Below are 27228 nucleotides of genomic sequence, written 5' to 3'. Positions count from 1 at the left end.
TTAAAAAGTTCAATTAAAAGATTTAACATTCCAAAACTGCATTTTTGGTAATGAGGGACACCACAGTAGGGCTCCAGATTAATTTTGAGCACTTGGGGCTCATTCACATAGACCCAAAACATGAGTTTTTGCATTCCGCCTCCAGTGGAATTTAGCTACTGTAGCCAGGAATAGAACGTGAGACCTCACGCTCAGCAGCACAATGCCACAGCCACTGGACCACCATGGATATTTAATTGCTTTGTCTCCATTCAATTTTCTGTATTTTTTGCATTCAAGACAATGTTTTAGGAAATTATGTACTCGCTGTTCACCCCTTCTTGTGCTCAGTCTTTAGTTATTTTCATGCAATGTATCTATTTTTCTTGTTATAGTGGCAATAAGCTTTTAATAGGTGTGTTTTTCCCTTTTGTTTTAATTCTGAATAAATTCTGAATAGGGGAACATTCTGAATAAATTAAAATTTTTAAATCGACTATAAGCTCCCTTTTTGTGACGATGATACAGATATTACTGTTCCAGTGCACATTACTGTTTTGCACCAGACAGCAAGATATGCAGCAGTTTACAGCAGTGCTATTTTGAAAGCAAGGGCTGCGCAGAATCCTTGGGCAACCTTTTACAGATGAGCACGTACCTCATGAAAAAGAAACTGCAATATTCAAAGTAAAGGCCAGTAATGTCTTTCTTTTTACCAAAGTAAAATTAATACACAAAATGTTTTCCAAGTAAATGATTGTTCATGATATTTGTATCATTCACTTAAGTGAAACTTAGATGAATTACTTTTTCCGCTCACTTCCGAGTTGCAGTTAAATGCAGCACACCATATCTGGCTTTGACAGCCTTCTAACTATTCCCCTCTAGCTTTCACTGATGAGGCTTATACCAAGTGCCCTTCAAGAATACATTGGGCAATTCAACTATCAGTTAGAATAATGAAAGCTTAAAACTTACTCCTTGCAGGGGGCACTTGCCATAGAATCCACACCTTCTGCAAGTGAACATTGGAAATGAAACAGCAGTTGAAAAACCAAGAAAACATCACTTGCATATACAACTACAGTTGAAGCCCGTTACATAGATTTAAGAGAACATTAAAAAAAAAAAAAAACCTTGAGGCAGTTTATGGCTTTCATTCTTGGTTACCTTTTCTCATAAATTCACAACCTAAGAAACTTGTCACAAGCACTCAAGCAGCACGGCACACCGCTTGTAAACTCAACAAAAATCCAAGTACTCTTGGCTTCACAAGAGTACTTTCCTAAGCAGCCACAGCTTTTCTTCTATAAAATTTCTTTAAAGCTTAACTGTGAATGCCCTATAAAACAACTAAAATGAGCCAGTTGTGGAAGAGATTGTAAAGACAACAAATGAGACAAATTACCTCCGTCCTGGTCTCTCCTGAGCACTTTAAAGAGGCTGATCACGACGTCTTTTGCCCTATCCACAACATTCTTGGAAGCAGATCGTTCAGTTGAAGCTGGTTGTAAGAAAAAAACAGGAAACACGTAAGTTTCACAGTGCAACCAGTCATAGAGGCAACCTGCATAATCAGTTGTGCCATGCACGATCGACAGCCACTGCCCATAAGCAAAATTGTTATTAACCTTCCTCTACTGATTGTTTTTGTCACTAACACTTTGTTTACTAAATTTGCTCAATTTATCAAAAGCTTTGTTAACAATTTGCAACGTTATGTACAGTGGAATCTGGTTGATACAATTCTGCATAACACGCTTTTCAGGATAATATGTTTCTTTTTTTCCCCCAATAATACGATTTGGTTGAATAATACATCGGATAACACGATTTTTTAATGATATGGTTTATGTTCCGGTTACCATGAAGACCGTATCAACGAGACTCCACTGTACACAACTGTGTACATTTTACAAATGCATTCATTACAGTGGATTCGTTCAAAACTAGGCATTTTTTTTAAGTTTACCCGAATCTTGTGCTTCCGTGTTGGCAATCCACACGTATACAGCGCCATCTGACTAAAGAAGCATTAAATATGCGCCAAAACAAACAGCATGGTCACACCTGTGGCAACGTCAGCATGCAAGCACAAATAAAAAACTCTTCTGATTTTCTCAAATGCCCTGCAATGTTTACAAGTTTTGTCATACGTGTCAAATTCTTCAGACTGTACATATAACAAAGTATATTTCTTTGCTCTTACGAGCGCTCTGGTAGCAGCAGAATTAATGCATCATCACAAATGTGTACAAAGCGTGATAATGGACGTGTACACGTCCATGATGGACTACACATTCTACACGTCCAAAATGGACATGTAGTCCTTTAGCCCAAACCTTAACAGCTGCAAAATAGACGTGTGTCAGGTTGTCAAAAACAATTCAATCTTCGCTTTAGTTAGTAGTGCAAGGCAGCCCTCTCACGTGGCACACCTCACTGAAAGTGCTGTTTTGGTGAACCAGTCATTCTCAAAATTGTTAATCGCGCATACTTTTTCAATGACAGCATGACCTTGGTGCTGCTGTGCCACCATGTGCTGCACACTGATCAATGCATTTATGGGCAGGGCACATGAGAAGTCTCGCAATACTGTGAAATGAACAGTTCCCACAGATGGTGTTAACAGAAGTAGTCAATAAACATGACCTTGTTTACAAGAGTCCTTTATGGCTGTAAACAGAGAACAAAGTAGTTTTTCACCTTCTTCTTCATCATCATCCTGAGCACTAGGATCCCGAGGCTTCTCAACCAGCTGCTCATAGTCGTCAATCATGGATGTGCCAAAAACACGCACCAGACTCAGGGGGCAGTAGTGCTCTGATCCATAACGACTCAGCAACTCAACCTGCACCAAAGTCCACCAAAGACTTAATAGAGTAACTTACATAGCTGTGCAATGGAAAAATTATACACAATAGCATCCACAATGAAATATTAGTTAGAACTCTTGTGTAATAATGCTATTTTAAAACTAAGATCCAAAGCTGCACTAATAATAAGCTACAGTAAGTCTCAGATTAGCTGTTTGCAATTAGTACCTAGAAACTGTCACCTTTCAGACGGTACCCTCATCAATATATTTACTGAATCTGGTAGCTCTACCACCGAAGAAAAGTCATGGAACTCTTGTAATGTGACACATCTTCACTAACACTTTTTTTAATGATATCAGTAGACTGAAATCGGCAATTTCAATTTGAGGGATAAAATGAAGTCTAATACAGCTAAGTATACTAATTATAGAGCTTAGGGAACACATGGCATCAATTTCTTGGTAAAAAAAAAAACTAAAGGCAGAGACATCTGAACAGATGCGTCGTCTTGGTGGAACATACAGAACTGCTCCTTTCAAAGCTTGCTGTCCTTTCTTCCTCACTGCTGCTTGAACTAAGAATAAGAGCTTCAGCTATCCACTGCTGACTTCCTTTCACTATGGAAGAAACTCGAGACATATGACACCTTGAGACTATATTTAAAAAAAAAAGCTTTTTCCTGGCAGGCTTTCATCTTCAACAGAAATATGAAATATTACAGGATCTCCTCTAATTGCACGCTGCAGTCTCACCTTAAGACAAGTGGTGTTTTTATCAGCTAGTGTATCTGTGTAAAGGATCTCAGTTTTGTACAGAATTTCACACCAATCTGCTGCTCCTTAATCTTGCCCATTGCAGCCTGGCAAAAAACAATCAGCAAATGTTTATGCACACAAACAAAACACAACAACACCAACAAAAAAATCAACTGATGATATTTACAGCAGGAAAAGTACACAAGACATGCCGCTAGATGTCTGCGAAAGATACATCCGCACTGTGCTGTGTTATTATGTGGTCACGCACAATGATACTGCACGAGGTGTCTCGTTTTTTCAGATGGTGTGTCCCATCCGGTCTTTTTATTGAAATGAAAGTGAATGTCACATATATACGGAAGCATAATTGAAGTCAGCACGCACAGAGCAAACTAAAAACCAGCAGATGGTTTACTAGGCCCAAAATCGAGCTGCAAAATAAGCCCATCGTAGAAAGGCCATGGGCACTATGTATAGGGCCATTCTTCTTGCTCTGCTCAACAGTCTGCACAATAAATAGATAAATCATGACTGCACTAGTGGATCGTCCTTCTGGCACTATAGTGACAGAAAAACGAAGTGGAAAAACATGTGTTGTCCAGGGTGTTTCTGTGCTTGAGGGCTTCATTAACAGTTTATTAGATGAAATAATAGTAAGGTCAGACTGCTTTGAGTGAACGAAAATGCCTAAATGCCCAGTGGCCATCTCGCCCTCCCTCTGCCGCATCTTGGATGTATCACCCAACTTTAGAATAATTTTAACGGCAGAAATGTCGCACCACAGCACTGATGAAGCTGCGCTATATTTATTAGGCCAAGTCCAATATAAGTATGTTCAGTTTGGCAGTGCCAAAAGAATAACGACACCAAATTACCTTGATGTATTTTCCATACGCTTCTGAATGGAGCTCAAAGCTCTGGACCACTTTCTGGTCAAGTGCTGTGAAAATGCCAAGTGGAGTCCAGTCCCTTGTAGGATACCTGTCACTCATCAGCACTGCAAACTCTTTGGGCATGGAAGAGAACAGCTCAAAATTGGCGATATCAACCTGGTCAGGGGAGGGGAAAAAGTACAATTAAGGGTTCTTTTCCATACTTCCACTTTCATTCAGAATGGTTTCAGAAACACACAGCTCCCCCCCCCCCTTTCCCCCAAAACAAGGCATGCTTTGGCAATAAATACAAAGCTGGGGCGCGATTGGAGATCTTTGTTCGTTTCGCATTCTGTTCAGTTGCTACAACGTCACAAAGTGGCAGTATTCAAAATTTGCGACAACGGGAGGGAGCAAGCAGCCAATTGGCAAGCAGTGAACTCCCCGGACGACAAAGTCCAGCGAGTTTATCGTTTTTGGTGACGTCAAAATGACGACACGCCCCTGTCAATCATTTTCATTACGAGCACGTCGTCTGCTAGGAGCGGAACGCGACGAGAGATTTGAAGTTCAAGCGGTCATCCGCTCGCTACGAGACCGGCTTCGCATGGCACGTCTGGTGGATTAGATTGGATCCAAACGGCAGCTGCAGCAACGGAATGGTTCACCGCTTGCCGATTGGCTGCTCTCTCCCTCCCGTTCTCAAAAAATTTTGCATACTGCCACTTTGTGACATCGCAGCAACTCAGAATGCGTTTCAAACAAAGATCTCCGATCGTGCCCCTGGTGACAACATAAAATAATTAACACTTTTATGCACAGATTATGAATTACCATCAAACAATTACACACTATATTTCATTGAGTGTCATGCATAGGTCCCTCCTCTCAAGCCATAACACTTAGCTTATGGCATAGGCTATGCTCCCCCTTAAGAGCTGCTACATCCTCCAGTAATACAAGTGTTGTCTATGCCAAGTAGCTTTAAGTCAGTGCCATTCACACATCTATTTCTGCACCTGGTTCATTCCTGCCCTTGGTTCATTCCAGCACAACCTTTGCAATAGTCGTGGCAGGCTTGAGGCCTATATTCACTGCAATAATTGCATCTTCAAACACACAGCCACACCACGCCCACATCTCCTTGACAAATAGGTGCACTGGTTTACCAGAATTAAGTGCCTCGTTGTCAAGCCACCGCACAATAAGTGCATGTGTAGTGCACATAAACATCTGTCGTGTGGGTTCACTCAAAAAGCCAACATAGACATTGGGCTTGAGGGGAACCATCCCCTGGTTAAAATACTCAAAACAGCAGCAGCAAGAACAGGTAAGGCACACAAACTATAATAATTAAATAGAAAAACAAAAGAAAGCACTAACAGTACCATGAAATATGTAAGCATAAAGCCTTGCTAAACAGCTTGCTAAACAAAACATAATAAAAAAGAATGTGAAAGAAATATAAATTTACTATTTTTACTATATTTAAAGGAAAAATTTATCAAAGCACTGGTTTCTCCATAAGCAAGGTGCAAGTGGATCAGGAAAAATGTCAGAAATGTGTAATTTGTTCAGAAATGATGGTAGGCAATATTTAATCCTCTGACACCTGTAAATTGTCCATATCATGATGGGGTGTGACGGAGCTGTCTTTTGTCTGTTTTCAGTTAGTGTTACAAGCTCCTGCATGAGGTAGTGGAATCTCGATGATACGAATCTCACGGGGTCACAAAAAATATTCATATTAGCCGAAATTCGTATCATCGAAACGCAATTAAAACTAGCCAATTAAGGGGGGACGCGGGGATTAGATCGTATCCCGCCACCGTATTTCCCGCCACCGAGCGCCACCATCTTGGTATCGTTCGAAAGCTCAAAGTTTCGCCGTTCCGCTCCTCAATTTGTCCATAGTCGCCATCTTGTAACAAACACACAAACACAAAACAAGTGCAGGTCTGCGATAGGTAGTCACACGGGCCCTCCGATGAAAGCGGGCCTCCGATTGGCTGCTGTGCTGAAAGGCGTCTTTCCATTGGTTGCTGCTGTGACAGGGGCAAGATGGCAACCGCAGTTGTCTACTTCGTAAACCACGCCGGCGTCTTCACTTGACACTCAGAATTCGGATTACTGAGAGCTCCCAGGTTAGTGATGGATCGTCGCTCGTTGGAGAAGAAATTTTGGACAAAGCACGCCTTCGGATTACGGAAGCGCAAGCTCCTACGACAAGAAAAATACGGTGATTAGCGGGAGAAGCGGAGGAGCACCCGACTGAACGTGCCGTGCTACCTTGCACCGTGGATTACGTGCCATGCTATCTTGCACCATGTGACTCCGGCAGCGAAACAGACAATCGCCTTGTGCCATCGGCACCGATAACGCAGTCGACGGTAGACGCGCCAACGGAGGCTCCCGCGCCTCGGCGCACGGCCGCGCGAATCATCCGAGATCGTATCTCGGTAGACATAGCTCGCTGCGACTAGGCAAAATGGCGCAAACACAAAGAACGCGGCCCGAAGCACAGCAGTCACTCCGTCCGGCCGATGGCACGCGGAAAAGCAACAAAAGCGCCACCGCTTCAAACTCTTCGCGCCCAGTCGCGGCCTCCGCGCTGTCCGGCGCCGCGTCCACGCCTCCGCACCAAAAGAGAAAGGGAGAAAGCGCGTGACTGCGCGCTGTTCTCTTTTGCGGCCGTCGGTGGGGCGGCGTTTATTCGTATCAACTGACGCGGGTCGAAAATCTATTCGTAACAACTGTTCTCTAGCACGTTCCAAAGTAATGGGGCTCGGCCGGGACCACAGAAAAATTTGTATTAGCCGTGATCATAGCATCGATATTCCACTGTATTGATGTACTCCTTTCTTAATACAGAATGTAGCCAATAGAATTGCTCTGCTAAAAAAATGTGGAATGATGTCACTGTGAATGATTGAGATGAGACCTGCAATTTTCAATATATGTTTGTAAATTACTGGGCATACACAGAGTATCAGAACTTGGTACTAAGTAACGCCCACAAAGGCCTCAACTAGTGATTCAATGAATTCAAAAACAATACAGAACACCGTGTCAAGGCTCCTTTAAAGGGACACTAAAGAGAAACCGGAAGTTGAGCTTTAATGGTAGATTATCCTATCACAATCACAGTCATGCCATTCTTACGGCGAACAGATTTTTAATAAGCGAGAAAATAGCGAAAAACTGAAGGATAGGTGCTGACGCCCCTTCGAATTTCCTGCACTACATGTTTGTGACGTTGGAGATTACAAACGCAGGCCGGTCGCGATTGGTCGAGAGCGATTTATCACTGTTAATAAAACGCAAAATGAAATACACCTTAAACGTACATTAGCAGCATTTGCCAACTTTTTAACCCTTTCAACCGAGGAAGTACAAGTTTAGTGCAAAATTAAATAAATAAGAAAAAATGGCATGGCGCTACATCCGGTCGTGATAGTTCGAGTTTCGTTTTTGCTCCATGCATCATCGCGCGTGTCTGTTCTGCTCTACAGTGTTTAGTTGCATGTTGCGTGGCTCGAAAAACGTTGACTTCACGGGAAACAGCCAGAAAATGCCTCATGTGTGTAGTGTTGAGGGCTGTATCAACGGCGCAAGGCTCTTGCTCAGGGGCAGCGGCAGTGTTGACCCGACTGTGTCCTTTCATGTGGTGCCGCGCGATGAGCCCCGGCTCCCCGGCGTTCGCAATGGCTCAGTGCTCTGCCGATGATAAAACGGCAAAGGAGCCAGAGAAACCGATGGTGTGCTCTCTGCATTTCTCGCCCTTGAATTATGTATATAATCCTGCCCTCGGAAAGTATCTTAGCCCGCGGGCCCCAGAGGTCAGTCTTTTCTCGAGCAGCTGTTCCCTCAATGCGGCCTTCATCAAATCCCCTACCGGTGCCCCTGCAGCAGCAAACTGGCGAGCGGCTCGGTGAGTGCTGAATGTCATTAAATAAAGCCACGAAATAATCATACCGAGTACGTGCGCAACTTTCTACGCTTGTTCTCTCTGGAACATCGTCACCTGGCAGACCGGACGCCTCGCGTTCCATTGACGAAAACGAAGCTCTGCTTTCCGCCGGTGCGGCCGGCGGCTCACCGCCATTCGCACGCGGAAACACCTACCGCTCGAGCACGGAGGATCATTTCGCGCTCCGTTTCACTGAATATCGCTGAAATGCAGTCCTGCTTCCCTGGCGAGCTCTTCGTTGCAAGGCTCAGCGGCAGCAACGGTATCCATCGCGGCAAACGCAAACGTAGCGCTACGACCATGCAGCCATGATGCAGCCAGCGTTTCGGCCGTTTACGCAAGCGGTAACGTATCACGGTGCATTCTGATTCGCTGAGAGCAATGAAATCTGTGACGACACTGCTTCAGCGCCAAATCTGGGGTGAGAGAAAGTGATTAAGAGATATTTGGTTTTTGTTTACGAATTTCTCCACTAATAACTCATAATTTTTGCACCCAACAAAACTGCATGCATTCCTGAAGGTCCCTCTTTTATTCCAGCTGAACTTCCAGTTTCTCTTTAGTGTCCCTGATCTCACAGTAAATGTCTGATATGAAACAGAACTGGCTTCCTTCTTACCTGAGAAACTTGGATCATTTCGCACAGCTCTATGACGAACCAAATCTTGGCTTTGCATGGGTTGAGCATGTACTCATCCATCTGCTCACTAAGGACACGTCCTGCTCCATCAGCTTCAGCATTGGTAGCGAGCACCTTGGCACCGCACTCGTATGAGGCATAATTACGCCGGCTCTTGCTCCCAGTTGGCTTTTTCTTAGGTGGACTACTTCGTACTTCAGGTAGTTGTTCCCCTTTAAAATTAAGAAGAAAGAAAAGAGTCTTAAAATTAAGACTTTGCATAAAACTGGATAGAGCATAGTCCAATAAAAATTATTATGATGATGATGAAAATTTGAACGTTATATATCATTATATCGCAGCTAAGTATACACACCTTAACATTTTTAAATGATACCTGCATAGTACAGTGGACAATGACTCAAATGCAACTTACAGTAAAGCCTCGGTGATACGAATCTCGCGGGGTCGCGTGAAATATTCGTATCACCCGAAATTCGTATCATCAAAACGTACACACTATCAAGAAAAATGAATTTATTTTTACCAGAAAAGATTTCTAATAGTGGAATCCCATTGATACCTTCCTCGCCGCTGCGTTTTCCCGGCTGCTACGTCGCGTTTTCGCGGTCCCGACCTAAATCTCACTGACTTCCATGTATAGTCGAATCTCGATAATTAGAACTCGAAGGGGCCCAAAAATTTGTTCGCATTAAAAGGACTTATTTTTTAAATATTCGTGCACCATAGCACGACGTACGAACGGTGCGATTCGTGAAGTATCACGGCGCGCAAGCACACATCGAGCGAGGGCCACGAAACTGCCCACGCCCGCTTCGCGATAACGGCAGAAAAGGAAACTTCACGGAGAGGGCGGCGCCGGCACGGCGAGAGAGATTGTGGTTGTGAAGAGGAAGAGGCGACACGGCGACGGGGCGCGTGCGGGGACCGTCGCAGGTGAGGGAGGAGGGCGACAGGGAAGCGGTTTGGCCACCCCTCGCCCTTCCTCTCAACACCCTCGTAGCCCCCTCACCTTCGACTGTCTCCGTGCGTGCCCGCTGCTTAGCCCGCACCCTGAAGTTTCGGTTTCTGCTGTTGAAGCGAGCGTTGGCCGAACTGGGCTTCTACCGTTGCTTCCCTCTGCGCTGCAGCCGCAGCGTTGGCTGAGACGTCGGCGCGTACATGCGTGTTCCAGCGCCACGCAGAAACGGCGACCATGGCGTGACGCCGCGGTTCTTTCTTTCTTTCTTTTTTTTTTTTCTCCGCGCGGCGTTGAGGGGTCTCGCATAAGCTTTTGCTCCCTCGCGGTGTCGGAGCAATGCCGTTCGGAGGAGCCGCCACGTGATTTGGCGTCCGCGCGGACCTTATCGTCAAAATGATCTGCGATGTTGACAAAGTGCGCCTAGTACCAGTAGCTTCGTATGCGCTGTGCCTTCGACGTTTAGTTCGCGTTGAAGCGAGAGACAGCGCAAAGGTCAATTCGCTCGCTGCTGCTGCTGCGTTTCCATTGCTTCACCTTTCGGGCGAAACTGCGGCTTTTCTTTCTCTTTTTTTTTTCGCGGTCCCTTGAAAAACGTATCAACAAAGCTGGTTTTCTTCTTGTCCAAATCATCAACGATCGCCTTCTGAAAGGCGTATGAGTGCGCGCACGTGTTCTTGGGAATGTTTTTGCACGCCACTGAACGCCTGAGCAAATCGAGTGCAGGGAGCGTTTTGGCCGTCCGGGCTGCGCCGCGGTCGTCGTTGCAGCATTGGTCCTCGTCTAATTTCTCGCTATGCATCGGCTAGGCTGTGATGTGGTCCGGTCCGCTCGACGTGGGGACCAATGAGAGATTGTGCAGCCGCGTGACGTAGTCGGTTGATTGGCGACTATGGATCCCGCCCAGATCCCGCTGTGCCGGCTTGTCTGTGCCGGTGGCCCCGCTGGCTCGGCCGCCGCCGCTGTTGCTCACGCGTTCGTATGATCCGTGGCGGCGCGGCAACACGTTCTGAAGAGCCGATTTTTTTTTCGTATTGAGAGCAATGTATTTCGGCCGGGGAATGTTACGAATTCGTATCACACCGAAATTCGTACCAGCCGGGTTCGTATCACCGGGGTTTTACTGTATATGTAAGTTTCCACAAGATATGGCCAATATATGCCCTGCACAGCATTTTATCTATTTCACATCAGAGCTTTAAGTTAACTCTTCCCAAAATCTAGAGGTTAAAATCGAGGCTTCAATAAGATGAGAATTGGCTCATACATTAAACGGCAACTTTGTTCTTTTTAAGTGTCTATAATGGGAGAAAATAATTATATTCTTGTCAACACATATAAACATTATAATCCTTTAAACACTCGTGTACAGAGAGAAGTTGCCATTGGGCACAGAGCATAAACAAAAATTCCCAAGCAAGTGAGTGTGGAGCAACAACACTATTAGGACAACATTTTCACAACTAGCCCTGCTTCGGTAGTTCAAGATTTCAACATGTCTTTGAAAGTAAAATTTCCACTTACCACCTTTCTCATGCTCTGCCAGCATCTTCTGCTTCCATTCCACAAAAGTGGGCATCTTTTCCGCAGACTCCTTGCGATCATGGTCACTACCTTCATCACCTTCTTTCTTCAGCATATTGTCAGGCAGCTCAGTCGTCTCCACTGCTGCAGGTGTAGAGGCCTGAACAGAACTATCCTCTTCGAGTTCTATGGATTCCCTTGTATTAGTGTTATCTGGGCTCTGTGATGCCTGATCTTGCTTGGCTCCTGGCAAGGCTGGTTCCACAGTAGTTCTGAGTTTCGAAAGTGAAGTTGAATAAATAAATTTATTCTTAGAATGTACATTCATTTAAGTACAAAAATTTACATACTTATTTCCTTCAGTATGAAAATGGTATAGACTCTGAGGTCTTAAAAATGCAAATTATGAAAGATTTGCAAAAATTGTAATTAAACCTTTACAAAATTCAGCTGTGTACAGTATATTCATATTTTTCTTCATGCTCAAATTTCAGCAGTTTGCTGTAGTTTTCCTGCTGATTATTATCCAAAACATTTCCAACTAGACAAATGCCCTGAAGCATAACTGCGAGTCGGCCTAGTTGGAACAGATTCATTTTCTTAAAATTTTTGCGCAAACAAACAGGGACGACAAACAGGGACAGGGACCCTGTTTGTTTGCACAAAAATTTTAATAAAAAGACAAATGCCTCCAACCCAAAACGTCAAATCTGCCCCAGATCTATCTGTGGTGCTAATCCAACTTCTTGAAAATTCACGTTTCCCAGTGCCACAGATTCATCTCGGTGGTTTAAGCAAGATTATAGTAATTCCTTTTATTTACATAATTTTCAATTGTATATTAAGAGGCAGTTTGTCACTGACATAATTCAATGAATGTGTCTGCTGTGCTGTGTACAGTATAGGCACCCTGCAATGCAGTTTGGCTGTACATGTCGCGCCACCTAGCAGCGGCGGTGAGCACCCGCGAGTAGGCCCTCACCGCCATTTCACCTTGGTCCGTACTGCGCTCAGGCGCGCCTGAAAGCTTCCTTTTCAGATTTTTCAATGGATTCACCGCGACCACTCGGCAGCTCCTTCGTGAGAAGTGTGAACAAAAATAACATGCGAATATACTGCTGCTTTAGGTATTTTCACAACCGCGAAGGGGATGTCGGCATCAAATTGTGCCGCTTCCCTTCAAGAATGTGGGGAGAAACCCGGCGGCTGAAGGTGGATCGTCGTGGTTCGGGCCGTCAAGTAAGAGTCGCTCTTGCGAATTTCTGTTGAACTATGACGCAAACGCAAAATTAAAAAATTAAAAAAAAGAAAAAAAAAACACAAGGCAGCGTCCATGAAAACGCACAATAAAGCGACAACTGCATAAACACGCGTGATCTGATTCCCGCTGTTGTAAATTGGTTTGGATAATTGTTTAGCTAGTCTCGCTCCAAAACAAATGCGCAGTGGTTGTTATGTGTCAAATCTAGCTTCGTAAGCGCTCCGCGTTGGACCTTTGTACGCACTGTAGTTCTCGTTGTGCATTAATAAGCCAACATGCAGCTCCTTTCTGCGCCTGGATCAAGACGCGACTGCTGAAACCGGGCTCATTCATGCCGACGTGTTCTCGCGTTTAGAACAACAGAACTAAGGCTGGAGTGCACCGCAGCACACATCGAGTATTCGCAAAATAGCACTTCTCTCACGCACGCTAGCAAACATTTGTTCAGTCTTGGTGTTGCTTAGTGTCAGCTGATTGCTCTCTGTTATGTTTCAGCGGTGTTGACCTCTCACACTGGAGCCGGAATGACAACACCAGACTATGATCGAGGCTCTTTGTCAACGGAGAAAAAAGCTCCATAAAGAATCACTCAAGTTACCTTCCAACTCGCCAAATTAAACCTCGACAAATGTGATAAGCAAGGCACGCTCGAAGTATACTGAAGCTACAAATGAAAGTTGAAAAACGTCTACGGCCGTATTTGCCCACTTAAGCGGAATAAATTATTTATTTGTTAACTTACTTTGAGTTCGACGTTGTGAACGTGCTTTATTTGTCGTGACAAGAACTTTGCTGCGATGTCCGTCCTATTTACTTTTTTTGACGCGAAATACATGGTTGTTGTCGTAAAGTTGACGTCCTTTCTCGAGTGTCGGTGGTCGGAAATGGGCCTCAATGTTTTCAATTGCCTTAAAGACCATAGTTTAGAACGCCCGACTTGTTTCAAACGAGCGCCGCAGAAGCATGCCTTTGTAGAAGTGGCCGCCTCGGTGTTTCGCGGAACTGACACGGCGGCGCTGACGGCTGAGCCGATCGCTGCGCCGCCTGACCATTGAAGGGAGCCTATAGATGATAAATATTCTTTGGAGGACGGCATGAAGTGCTGCCTCTCTGAATGAAGAACTGCTGAATAAAACACTGAAGCAGTGGGCAAAGGAATGCAAAATAGGCCCTAACTTCCCTCCCTGAGTTTCTCGGCTAAACCTTGGAACTCGCAACATCATTGGAATGTCATGAATTCCACAATATCTTCACATATTTGGGTCTTCTTTGTGCATAAAATGTTAACAAATGTTACCAGGTTGAGTTTCTTAGCTTGTTTATTTTGTGGTGTATTCCTTTTAGTTCAGTAAACAATGATATAACCTCAAAAAGATGTCATCAAAATGTCTGACATTACAGGGAGCTGGTGAGAGAAATTTAGGTGTCATCACCATCCATTTTTCCGCTCTGCATCCTTTCTGCCATATCAGGCCTCCACTCGTAACAAAACTGACATACTTTGCAGTTCAAAACCTAGTCTACCAATATGCTTTAATTTCATGTCTCTATATATACGTTTAATTAAAGACGACTATATTAGTATTAAGCAAAAAGCAAGCAGGAGACACTATAGACACAGAAACCATGGTGGAAGAAACTGAGTAAACGAAGAATGTTGTGGCCCCTGCTGCAGATGTCCTAGCATCCAACAAAAGAATGGTATTAGGACATGCTGAGAATGAGATCAGTGCAGCTTTAAGATGGCAGCAAATCCTCAAAAAATTGTGGTGAAGTTCTAAGCATGTATTTATACGACGTCCTCACTAAAGTGATGTTAACAACATAGGTAACTTAGCTAAGCTCAAATATAATGGTGAATATTTAAGTAGTCACTTGAATATGCTATAACTGAAGCGAAATTAAAAGAAACCTGTGCTCACTAAATTTTGTTTGTGAAAAATGATTTCCTAAACAGCTAAAAAAATTGCATCAAGTGCTGCAGCTCATCGAACAAATGTGGGAGAATGCAAATATGCAATGTGACTTAGCAAAAGTCCAATGTTTGCATTATATACTACATGTGTGAAGACCAGCATAGCAAATGCCAGTGCACCTAGGACACCAGACCTGCCTCATCATCCAACATAGGATCTTGCATACTACACTCCGCTGTTCATTGACAGAACAGCACAGTTTATGAGCACCACCGGAGAAGGCCATAAAAGCAAACCTACCTATCAGCCTCAGCGACAGAATCCAGTGTCACAGCTTTCCCATGCTCTGTGTCATTGGTCTGATCAAGAGCTTGATTAGCGCTATATGCGAAAGGTGCTTGGTCATTTTCTAAAATATATGTTGCTTCCCTGAAAGAAAAAAAGAAAAATGAAGTGCCCCATTTCAGCAAAAGAGAACATGCATTGTGTTCTGATTTTGCAAAACTATCTTGTGCACCCCTTAGCTTCAACTGCTATATTCACACCTAGGTCTATGCGGAATTCTTGAGGGAAGATGCAGGCTAGAAAGTTGGACTGTTGTTGAAAGCTTCCATGTTCAAGTTCTTGCTTGTAATACTGCGCTTGCAAATTCTACTCTTACGGGCATTTACAGTCAAACCTCGATATAACGAAGTTGTAATCATTATAACGAAGTTGTAATCGTTAAAAACTTCATTATATCAAGAATTTCGTTATATCGAGGTTTCATTACATCAAGGTTTTACTGCATACCAAAGAAAAAACAAATATAATGCAACAAAAAGTGCATTTAAAGCAGCCACGATAGCTTAAGAAACTAAATTTAGTGGTCTTTAGCAGCTGCCTTTAAAGGGACACTAAAAGAAAATATTAAGTCAAGCTAGACTGAAACATTAAGTACTAGAAGAGAAACTTGGCCGAGTTGGTGGAACATGTTTTTTACAAAACATGAAACTTAAGCTTCTGCAATAACGAATTCGTCAATCATAGCGAGAATATAAATTTTGTAAGTGAGAAAATGATGAAAATCGAAAATCAGAGTGACGCCGCCTGTTGAGGAGTATGGTACCTCTTTTGTGCGATGCGTGGTGTGACGTCAGGGCATCAAGCGACACCAGCAGCCCTCTAGTCGGGAGATGGAGCCGAGGCGGGAGGCGCAACACCGCCATCACGAGTTGAGAGAGGAGTGGCTGATTTGCAGATAGCGGCAGAGGTGGTGACATGGAGATCACGTCATGGCCTCATTTTTGGCACGGGCGATTCAAATTGAGAAGTGGCAGCACAACGTTTGGTGGCAGTTTTCTAAGCAACTATGTCGTATATTGGCGCCCAGAAAACAATGATAGACTTCTAAGTAGATAAGTTATTGGCTTAACTCAACTTAATATTTTCCTTTAGTGTCCCTTTAAACAAACAGGCACTAGCTGCCACTATAACTACCCCTACCAGAAAGAAAGAAAATGGTGCCAGCTGCTAATGCATCTACCGTAAATTGCACATTAATAAAACTGCAAGAAAAGTGCATTTTTATATGGTCATGATTTTTTTGGATGCCCAAGGTTTGTCTTTGCATTATGAAAGTTTGAATCCATACCTTTTAATATGCATAGATTGCAATTAGACACATGTGCATACATTACCTTCGATAAATACTTACGGCGGAAAATTATCTCCCAGAGAGGTATGAAATATCAACACATGCAGAATATTTTGACTTCTAGAAAGCTATATCACTTGTATTCTAGCTATTTAATAGCACTTCACAGTAAATTAGGGAGGAAAGTAACGTACTACATGACAATCATTGTAGAAGATTAACACATAAAAAAAGTGTGCACACATAAAAAGTCTTGCTGTTTTACGCCACATCAAACAAAGTATAAAAGCTATATGAAAATGACAGTGTTGGAAGAAGTAAAAAAAGCTTTATGCAGTGATAGTTTTGTTTAAGTCCTAGATATAATGATAAAAACGAAAAATGGTGTTCCAAGGCACATCTCCCCTTAACTGTACATACCTCACAGTGCAAGTTATTTACCGTATAGACTCATGTAAGGACTGCACTTTCACAATTTTGATGAGGTGCAGCCCTTACACTGTACCGAACCTTTTGGTCAAAATGGTGCCAGTGCATCCGGTGACTTGTGCACATCCTGGATCCCTGGATGTACCACTGCATCAGATGTCAACGCACAGGTCTCGCCATCTAGTAGCGGCACACAGAAGTATGCAGCGCGCGAAAATTCGCCGATGCGCACGTGCTGCACCGGGGCCCCGAACGCTTCTCCATTGAAAATTTTGGGCTGCCAAGTTGGGGACGCAGCCCTTACACAGGTGTGGCCCTTACACGAGTCTATACGGCAACATTTTCCCCACTCAGTATGTTGAAATATTTTGTTGCAAAATATTTCAGTTTGACTTTTAAGTTATTTCAATGCCAATCCTATGGTAATACACTCAAACCTTGTTATAACAAAACAGGATACAACGAAATAATGGACATAACAAATGAAATTCCACTTGTAATCCCCATAGAGAACCATTTATTTAAAACCTTGTTTTAATGAAGTGAAATTGTCCGGCCCAATAGACATAACGAACTAGATTAGTCTTCGAAACCGAAAATACCCGACCGATGCACGCTGAGTACATCGCTTTCCTCGGGATTCGGCACTCGTTCGCCGCGGCAGTTTATAACTCCTGCGTCCTCTCGCTGAATGCGTCGTCGAGCAACCCTGGTCTTTCTCACCACCACGCGTAGCTGCGCACCTGTGCACAAGCAGCAGCTCACTGTCGTACTTATCCACAGGCCTTTCTTTCTTGCACGTGCCTGGCTGTGTGGCTACGCGCGGCGGTGCAAAAGATTAGTGCATTCACGGCTGCGCTAAACCAGATTATCACAGCTGGGCGTGGCCTCCGAGATCTTCCCAGTGAAAATTCCGGGGTCACGCGCAAGCCTGCGTGTGTCACACCATGCTGCGCGACTACGCACGGCGGTGCGAAAGATTAACTTCTCTATTTCTCTACGCGCGCCGCACAGGCAGACGCAGCTGGGCTGGCCACAGAGACCTCCCTGGTGCACTCTCAGGGGTGATGCCCAGGCGCATCACTTCTCCCCCTCTCCCTGCTGCACGCTGCACGCCGCACGCCGCACGGGCTGGCAGCTGGACGTTGCCTCCGAGATCACATTGGCATCAGTGCAATCTCGGAGGCCATGAGCCGGCCAAGCCAAGCCTGCGGGGCGAAATTCGCTTACCTCCTCGATCACACAGAGGAGCATCGTGTTGCGTGCCACGTGCTGCGCGACCACGATGAGCCAAATGGAAAGCGGATGCAAAGGACCATCACAATAGAGCAGTAGGCGTCAGGTGCTAAGAAATCGCGTGACATGCCGGAGATTCTTTTGTTGTGTTATTCAAATTTCATCGCATGCATGGCCGTGTAGCAGCTCCATGGGCCACAAGGTTGTCTTCTTATTTCTATGTTTACAATTGTGCACCCCATTGGGCATATACTGCAGTAAATGGAAACAATGGATATAACGAAGTAACGGATATAACGAAGCAATTTCGGCTCCCCCTTCAACTTCGTTTTAACGAGGTTTGAGTGTATACTGAAAGCTCTACCTGCAAATGAGATGAAAATTGTGTTTGTAAGAAGACAATTTTCAGTGACTAGCAAAAGCAATACTAGAATATTCACTGATTAACCCCTTCAGGGGTGCTAATTAATTCTGTTGCCTGAAAATTTAGCTTCACCACATTTCTAGCCCCTTTAGAATAATGAAAAGCTTACAGCTACATAACACATTATGAATTTTCAACTCTTCGATGAGTTTCGTCAAGTTTACAAAGGTGGTATAGAAAAACAATTTGTTAGGCGAGTTGGTTCGTAATAAAGAAGTAAAAATCGTAGCGCAAGAAGACAAGGCCAACGACACTACAGGCGCTAATCTTAGTGCATGTCCTACGCACAGTTTCATTGTCCTTGTCTTTATTGTGCTACAATTTTTTACTTTGTGACAGAATGTGGAGTCCATGTGAGAATTCTCTAAAGGAACATCAGACATGAAAACATAATTTCATATCTAGCATAATTGGAAAACACCTATCCAGTCACTTGGAAAATATGCCTGATGTAAAGCATTCTGAAATACAATGAAAGAAGTGAACACGCTACATGACATATTGACTGTGAGAGCAAACATTCAGCTGTCTACTTGTTTACTAAACGTTTTTAGCAAACTTGTTTACCAACTTGTTTTACTAAAACACGTTACTCATATTTTTAAAACTTGCAACATACACCCAATCAGAAGTGTTTCAAGGTGTATGCAACACATTTTAGATATCATTATCTTCATCAGTGTTTTTTGCTTTTGGTGAAATACCTTGGCGTGCATAATTGTGTAAACAGTGCCTGAAGGAGTTTAGGAACGTGTAATAATTAATTAGCTACATGTTGCATCACCATGAAGTAAAAAAACTAACCTTGGCTTCTCGTTATCAGCAGAAACAATATTTGCGGCTGGCAGGGAACTTTCTTGTCCCTCTTGCTCTGGGTTTTCATTTGAAGATGTAGAACCTAGACCTATACTCTGAAGAGAAAGCAAGATAATACTTTCTGTTACTTCACGATACCCACAACAGAAAGATATACATCTTTCAGTCACAGTAATACAGTCCTATTTGTATCCCACTGCTCCACTAACAAACAGTTTCAGAAAATTTTCTCAATTTAAGACAAAATGTTTACATTATAAGGTGTTCTTGTGCTGGGCAGCAGGCTATAAATGCTGGTCAGGACGTGAGCTACAAAACTTCCCAGTTGCTGTTTCTTCCCTGGAAGTTGGCAAGTATCTCACATTGCACTTAGTACACTTCACTGGTATTGCTTTCACTGATTTATGGGCACAGCTGTGCAAGCTTTCTTGGGCATAAAATAACACAAGTGCACAATACTGTTTGGCCACAAATGTAACAAAGATTGCTGAAGTAAGAAGCATACAAGACCTTATGTAGCATGCACTGTTGCAGTGGATTAAGATATACCACTGTCATATGGAGAGACCTATATTGGCCAGAGTGGCAGATGCACGAACAACCGAGCAAGATAACATGAACTGCGTATAAATAAGAGCATCAGTGGGGCACACCTAGATGCACATTGCAAAGATTGCAGACACCAACCCTCACTTTGGAGATAAGACTCTAGGCAGAACCAGAGATAAGACAACACATGAAGTCATGGAAGCTTTCTCTATTATTAAGAAAGGGCAGGACTGTGCGAGTCCAACAGCGGTATGTCTGCGTGGCAGTGAAACACAATATTTGAATTGCCTTATGCGACATGTATGTGGATAACATATGCATAAAATTAGATGCAAAGTTAGAAATAAAGCAGCTGACAGTGGGTTATTTATATGTTCTACATAAGTCCTAGCATTAAAATTTGTGTTCAGTGATCTTCATTGTACACTTAATTGTTGAAGCCTGAAGAAAGAATTGTACCTTGGAGAAACAGATTATGACACACAATGGTTCTAGAAATGACCCACCAAAAGTTCAATGCATCCAGGCTAAGCACAAAAATTTATCACAACAAATTCAATTAGCACGAGTGGCTTACTTGTGCTATAACCTCCATGGTAGGTGATAGAGGTAGCTCGTTTGGCTTCTGTGGATGAACAAATTGAAAGTCATTGAAATTCTCAGGAAACTCCTGCAGAATAAAAGCAAAGCAGTTTTTTAGGAATGGTATTGTATAGTCCTGTGCTCTGCCTGCTTCATGCAGCAATATAAACTAGCTGATCATAATCATACACAAACCTTGCCCATGAGTACATGTCAGCAGCACCACAACACATAGGGTCACCACCCCTTTGCACATTAGTGTAATGACAATAGCCTATACGTACTGTTAAACTTTTATTGAAAGGCATAAATAAGAGTTGGGGAAAGCTTGGAGAGTATTTTCAGTGAAGATGTGGCAAAAGCAAGCAGCATTAGACACAGTTTCAAGCATAAATCCTTAAGAGAAAGGTCAATTTTGCTTGCATTTCACAGCAGCTAGAACCCATTTTCATGCAGAGTGCTATTTTACTGCCTGACATTTGTCATCAGTTTAATAAGAGCTGAAATCACTCCCTTTAGGAGCATATTTAGCTAGGAAATAACGCTTATTAATTTTGATGTTCACAACAAGTTGCAGATAAAGCATGTATGGGTCAATTACTTGAGTAGGAATTAATTGCACTTGAGTAGACAAAAAACACATCTGCCTATCGTGAAATTTTGCTCTAAAACCACGGAGCATGAATTATTGAGAAGGCAAAAGTGCGCTCACTCGGGCGACCCAATAAAGTCATAGTGTCGGGCACGGCGCCGGCGCACCCTCTGTTGTGAGTTGGCGCGCCGAAAAGGCAAAACGCGTGTGGCGAGCTCTCCTAAGAGGCTTGCCGGTTCAAGACCGTTTGGTGGCGATTCACCACTAGCGCTTTACTCACGAATGAGTGTGTTTCCTGCGCCTATTTGCCAGATCTAAATGCGTTGAAAAATTAATGAAAAATATGCGTCACTGCATTTTTTTTTTGAGAATGCCAAATTTATAATCTATTTTCTTTAACCGCAAGATCAATAAGTTAGGCATGATTTGTTCCAGCGAATGACTGTACTTACCCTCTATGCCATTAGTTCATATTTGGATTATTCTTCTAACTTCTTTCCCGCTGTGCCTTAGATGATTTAAAGCATCGTTAATGATCATTGCTAGGAACCACTAACTCCTGCGATAGGACCACTTCAGCTGTCTGACGATCTGCAGAATGCTGATAAAAAAAAAACAAAGTGCGCGGAATGCACTATGCCTACTTCTGCATCCTGCAGGCGAGTGAACTGTAGCGGCGTTGGCAGACGTCGGCTGCTCTGAGATTACTACTAGTAGCTTGTTTCAAGCACAGTACAGCATGTAATTAGGACAGTATTCATTAATAGCTGCAGCTAAAATGTCCGCCACTTCTACTTATTGATGTTACAAAACGAAATCTCGGAAAATTTAGAATACATGAGACGATATCGCGATTTTTGTGTCCATAGAAGAACATGTAAACACACTTTTCGCCACAGCACGACAGATGACGCGTCGGGCATGTTGCCACAATTTCCTCCTCGCCCGACCGTGACTTTATCGGGCTGCCCGCGCGCGCTGTCGTGGCCTCACAGATTCCTCTGCTCAAACACTTCTTTCTCCGTGGCTAAAACAAATGTGGACAAAGGAAGAAACACAAGGACGAGCACTTTCTAACAACTGTTTTACTTTTTTGGAAACGTCATGCTTAAATACCATACAGATCTGCGCAAAACATCTCGGGATTCCATGTAGGAGTCACGCAGCGATCATGTGAATTGTCTGGAAATTATAGCCGTGAGGGAAGTAGCGACATCTCTTTATCTAACATAGCAATGGATGGATGACTCACACAATCTTATTTTTGCTGCGATATGTAAACTGCTTCCACGATTTCCCTCCATCTCCATGTTTTATTACAATGTTTGAAAAGAATGGCTTTGTTGTCAAAGCATGGTGTGCACGCATACTCCTTACCAATGCAAGGCCGAATGTGTGCTAGCGTTGTTATGATCGGCTTGGAACTGCACCTGTCAAATGTGGGAATCAAGCCCGAGCGCCTTTCCCGTGACGAGATAATCCTCTTTCATCCCCGAGAGAGCGTCTCACCTCTACGGAGCAGACGAAAACGGCGAGCTACCAAGGAGAACCCCAGGGAGAGGAGGTCGTCAACTTGACCGCCCGATAGAGGTCTGACACTTCCACAAGTTCCCCAAAGGAGTCAAGCGGCAGGTTATGATCTTCCTGGAATTTGTATCTCTCCAATGTGGGAAGCAAGCCCCAGCGCTTTTCCCGTGACGAGATAGTCCCCTTCATCCCCGAGAAAGCCGTCTCACCTCTACGGAGCAGACGAAAACGGCGAGCTACCAAGAAGGAAGACCCGAGGGAGATGAGGTCGTCAACTTGACCACCGGAGAGAGGACTTCCCCGAAGGGAACATCGGCCACCACGAGGGGATTTAAGGCCGTCCTGGCCCCCGTGTTAATCAGAACCGCTCGAGACTCGGATAGAGTCAAAACCATGTACCAATGAAGTGAATGCAATCTTTTCTATTTTTCATCATCACGATGCCCGCCTTCATCGTCGTCTCCTGATTCCTGCGGTGACGACCCACCTCACCCGGCCGAGATTATATCAGCGTGTCCTTTTAAATTAGACAAGTGCTCGCTTAATCTTGTGTTAACACATCTGCCGGTTTGTCCGACATACATGTGTCGGACAAAACTTTTTCTGGCAACAGCCAGTAATAGACACTTCAGTAGTAGCAGAACCAATGGCATCATGACAGTTGGGCACAGAGGCCAAAGATGTTCCAGCCATGTCCTTATTGCACTAAGGTAGGCTGCTTGTGGTAATGACCACCATGAAGTGTTGAAAGGACAAGCCTGATCACATTAAAGATATATGTTTGCCTGTATTCACTGTCAAGTACACAACCAGTTAAAACCAAAACAGAAAGACAGCCTTGCTGAAAGTAAGCGCTTTATGTCTGTCATTCCTTCTTTGTCCTTGTTCCCCCATGTTGCTCTACACTTAATCCCAGTTAAATATGACTGGCCAACAAGTTAATATTGCCACTCTTCTCTACATCACGTTACACGCCCTAGTGCTTCGTTTGTCCTCGCTCCAATCGCTCACCTAAAGTGTTCTAACAGGTTTCACAGTAGGTTTTGGTAAAAAAAATTCAAGAATTTTCAGGGATATTTTTTTCAAGATCCTGACTAAGCATTTGAATAATTAAATCCCCACGGCGCCTGACAGTTTGAAAACAAAACTATGTCTTAGTTAGCAAGCAACCTTTTTATAATGCACATGGAACCAAAAAAGTGATTGCTATGCCTTTTTTTGCATAAACCCCCGCCAGCCACCACAAACATGACGGCTTCCAACCACAAAGATACCAATTGGATCAGATTGGCGAGACTCGGCTTGCATAAACCTTGTAGTCAGATACAAAATTAAAATCCACTAAGCTTTGCCAGAAGCAATATTTAAGGATTTTTACGCACTCAGGAACGGGCTTTCAAATCCATGAAAGTGGCACATTTACATTCAACGGTTTCAAGGGCCACTACGAACTGTGTAGAACTGATGCGAGCACTCTGCATTGTTTCTACTTCAGCCTTTTCTATTTTCTTTCCTGTCTGCTTCATTTCGTGACTTTGCCTTTGCTTAAAATCCTGTCCTTTTCCTTTTGTGCTCAAGCAAGCACTGCAGTGGTTTCCTCAAGAGAAGTTTGTCTTAGCACTCACATCCCTTTTGCAGCTTGAAACGCATTCCTGAAACTTCATGTGGGGGTCTCATAATACCAGACACCACCAACGTATATGCATGTGCTGCCAAAAACCAAGACCATTCATCACTCAACAGGATAACAGGAGAGGGGGCCCCATTGTGTTTCCAAGAGAAGCGCACAATTGGATGGGCTAATTCGGCAGCTTTAAGCAACATAGTTATGGTATGGCCTTCAAGCACTGCACCAGGCTGACTGGCACGAGGTTGAGTTGTTTGTTACCATGTGACCATCACCTCTGGTTTCCGCGACTCAAATAATCTCCTCCTTCATGTCTAAGGCTGTGCTGCACTGGGCATATGTTTCGAATTGGTCGAATAAAAGATAATGTATGAATTATTTGTGGTGCTCTCGAGAAATTGAAGCTTCATACCATAATTATGGAGTTGACAGCTACCTGCGTGAGTACTCCTTTAACAGCATGTACCCTTTGCTTAATTTTTTGTCCCTCCCTCAGTGACTTGGATCATACATTTTCCCAGAAAATATATCTTCCATAGCATTTCTGCTCCCCAAACTGTATTGATGAAGTTCTACAGCATTTTACAGCTGACAGCTGTTGGTGGTTCATATAACCAATCATCATCATGACTTGAGATGGGACACAAAAACAAAAATTAGTGCAGATTGAATGCTGCATCACATGTGAACTTAAAGAACAACAGCAAAGAAACTTCACTTTGGCTAAAGTAGTTATATATGAGCAGTACACAATAGTGAAGAAATCGTGGCAAAGCTACAGGGCTGATATTTGTCTATTTTACTTATCAGCTTAAGTAGGACCTAAGCTGATGATGTGTGCACTGGTGGTCAGCTGATATGTCACTCACAGCCTGTCACCTCCGATTTTTCAGCAAGCCATTGGCAGTTGTGGGCAGTCGTGCACGCCGCCTAATCTCGAAAGTCATGCCAAGGAGCTGCACGTTCTGGATCATGCGTCACTTCTGGTAAGCAGTGGTGGTGTTCTTTTCAGTTTTGGTATCAAAAATGTTATCCTTCCTAGCTTTTCATGACACATCCATTCATATTTAAAACATAAAATTTTGCATGGAGGCTGCTCTATATTTATTCTATCTGAAACCAGGATTTAAAGTTAAGCTTTCTTTGTGAACCACTCTGCGATTTGATGTGTCATCTCCACTGCCGTTGTCGTTGGCTGTCTCTGCGAGTAGAGGCTGTCGCTACACCAGCCACAAGAACATCTCACGAATTAGAATGGGAAGTTCAGTCACGTGACGCAAAGCTCGATTTTCTGGAACACCACGAAATGGTGTTGCCCTCCGTGCATAACAGAAAGCGGAACCCACCGATTACTTCCACAGTATCATGGAAGTTTAGCCACAGCATGAACACTCCTCATCCTTCTTTTTGTGTGGATGCCCTCGCGTCATTGGCAGTGCAAGCGTTTGCAGCTGTTTCGCGTTTTCAATCAAGAAAAATGAGCCATGCCATTCCAGCTGACAGCGTTTCTGGTGCTGTGCCAATTCGCTATCTTCGCACAGTGCCAGGAGCGCTTTCGGCCGTGTACTTCGTATCGTCCGATGCAGAGATACGCGAAATCTCACGAAGATGGTGGGAGAACATTGCTTCTGAATAAAACACCTTTACTCTGCAAGGTGCGCCCCCATAGCTCAAATTGACTGTCACTGGCAAGTTATGGGACACATTCCTCATCAAAAAGCGCTGCGCATTTCCTATTATTTTTCGCCATTTTGTCTTGTCGGCTCATCAAAGCTTCTTTACGTGGCCCAAGATTTCATTGCAGTTGGCCTTTAAACGCAGCAAAGCAGAAGAGTGCTGACTTGGGCTGGTTGGTACATAGTATAGCTAAATAGAACACTAGCACATGAATAAGACAAACGGAATGCAAAGGTGAGGTGCTGCCCATGCCTCCTGTTTGTCCTGTCCATGCACTGTAACTCTATATTGCTATAACAAATTCAAGCATCAGATGCTAATGTGCACTTCCTGTGCTGTGCAGGCATGTTCCAGGGAAGGTGTACTTTTCCAAGCAACAAGTGTAACAACCTTTACAAAAGTCAATTTCAATACAATGCAGATGTCATTTCAAAACTGAGCTTAATTTTTCAATGCACTAGTGAGTGCACATGCCAGCAAAAAAATTCAGTGAACTTTTTTTCAGTGAAATTTACTTTTTCCCCACCAAAAATACAGCCTCTTACCTTCAAACAAATGTATGAATGAGTATGCATTTATTTATATACAATTGCAGTCACATGCTGGCTGTGTATTCATTCCTCCCTCATTTCAAATAAATTTCTTTGTTATGTTTAATATAAATGAAGCACAGGATGTTTGGGATACACACTAAAGAGGAAACATGTCCTCACCTGAGCTGGAGCCTCAGACTCCACGGTGGAAATAGTAGCATGACTGGCATGTTTAGCTTCACTGGTCCTGGCACTGTCACCAAACCCATTCTCAATGTCCTCCTTGCAGCAACAGGTGCATCTGAAGCATACCAAGTTGAACAAAAATGGGCAGGGGCACCCCTGGACTTCCCTCTCTTCATCCCCAGTGCTGCATGCACATGGACTTGCACAGAATGACAAGCATTTGCCAGTTCTATAGCACTTGGAAAACAATAAGTGGCACCAGCATAGCTGCCCCAAACAGCCATTCCAACCAAGAACTTCAGACAGATCCAGCAACTATAATCATGACATGTGCCAGCAGTGGTTAATGCTACAAGAGGATGAAGCAGCACAGTATGCACAGAGCAAACTGCCGGGAAACAGCAGATGCGTTACAATTTCTAGAGACAGTAATTGTCAGCAGAAGCACAGACAAGCCATGCATGGAATATTCAGAACTACTTTGTTGCAAACAGCATTGATATTATGATGTAATGAATGAGCTAATTAATCATGGCAGTTTTTAAAACTTGCATAAAAAGAAAATAAAGAAATTTAAGCTCTTCTTTTATGATACTTGATCTCTTTGAGGAAGAAAAGAAATAAATAGGTCTTGTTCTACCTAGGATTATCGTTAGACAATTTTTATTCAACATCAAAAATAGTTACAGACTTCAGTCAGCTAATGTACAATCTTTC

The 27228-nt window shown here is 43.5% G+C and overlaps 1 protein-coding gene across 3 annotated transcripts in view; it reads right to left on the bottom strand.

Moving 5' to 3' along the window:
- The window catches only part of LOC119436385 (SUN domain-containing ossification factor-like), a 129004-nt gene that overhangs the window by 30148 nt on the left and 71628 nt on the right, over nucleotides 1–27228 (bottom strand). For all 3 annotated transcript variants that reach the window (XM_049657397.1, XM_049657402.1, XM_049657395.1), the window contains exons 2-11: nucleotides 26506–26626; nucleotides 20365–20457; nucleotides 19227–19333; nucleotides 14998–15126; nucleotides 11521–11792; nucleotides 9018–9250; nucleotides 4432–4605; nucleotides 2686–2830; nucleotides 1388–1483; nucleotides 958–994 (exon numbers count right to left, since the gene is read on the bottom strand). In XM_049657397.1, the coding sequence (XP_049513354.1) occupies nucleotides 958–994; nucleotides 1388–1483; nucleotides 2686–2830; nucleotides 4432–4605; nucleotides 9018–9250; nucleotides 11521–11792; nucleotides 14998–15126; nucleotides 19227–19333; nucleotides 20365–20457; nucleotides 26506–26626 (1407 nt within the window). The remainder of the gene's footprint in view (nucleotides 1–957; nucleotides 995–1387; nucleotides 1484–2685; nucleotides 2831–4431; nucleotides 4606–9017; nucleotides 9251–11520; nucleotides 11793–14997; nucleotides 15127–19226; nucleotides 19334–20364; nucleotides 20458–26505; nucleotides 26627–27228) is intronic.

Source organism: Dermacentor silvarum, chromosome 1, assembly GCF_013339745.2.
Source record: "Dermacentor silvarum isolate Dsil-2018 chromosome 1, BIME_Dsil_1.4, whole genome shotgun sequence".
NCBI lineage: Eukaryota > Metazoa > Arthropoda > Arachnida > Ixodida > Ixodidae > Dermacentor > Dermacentor silvarum.
Note: the sequence above shows the minus strand (reverse complement) of the source record. Positions and strands in the feature narration are given on the sequence as shown.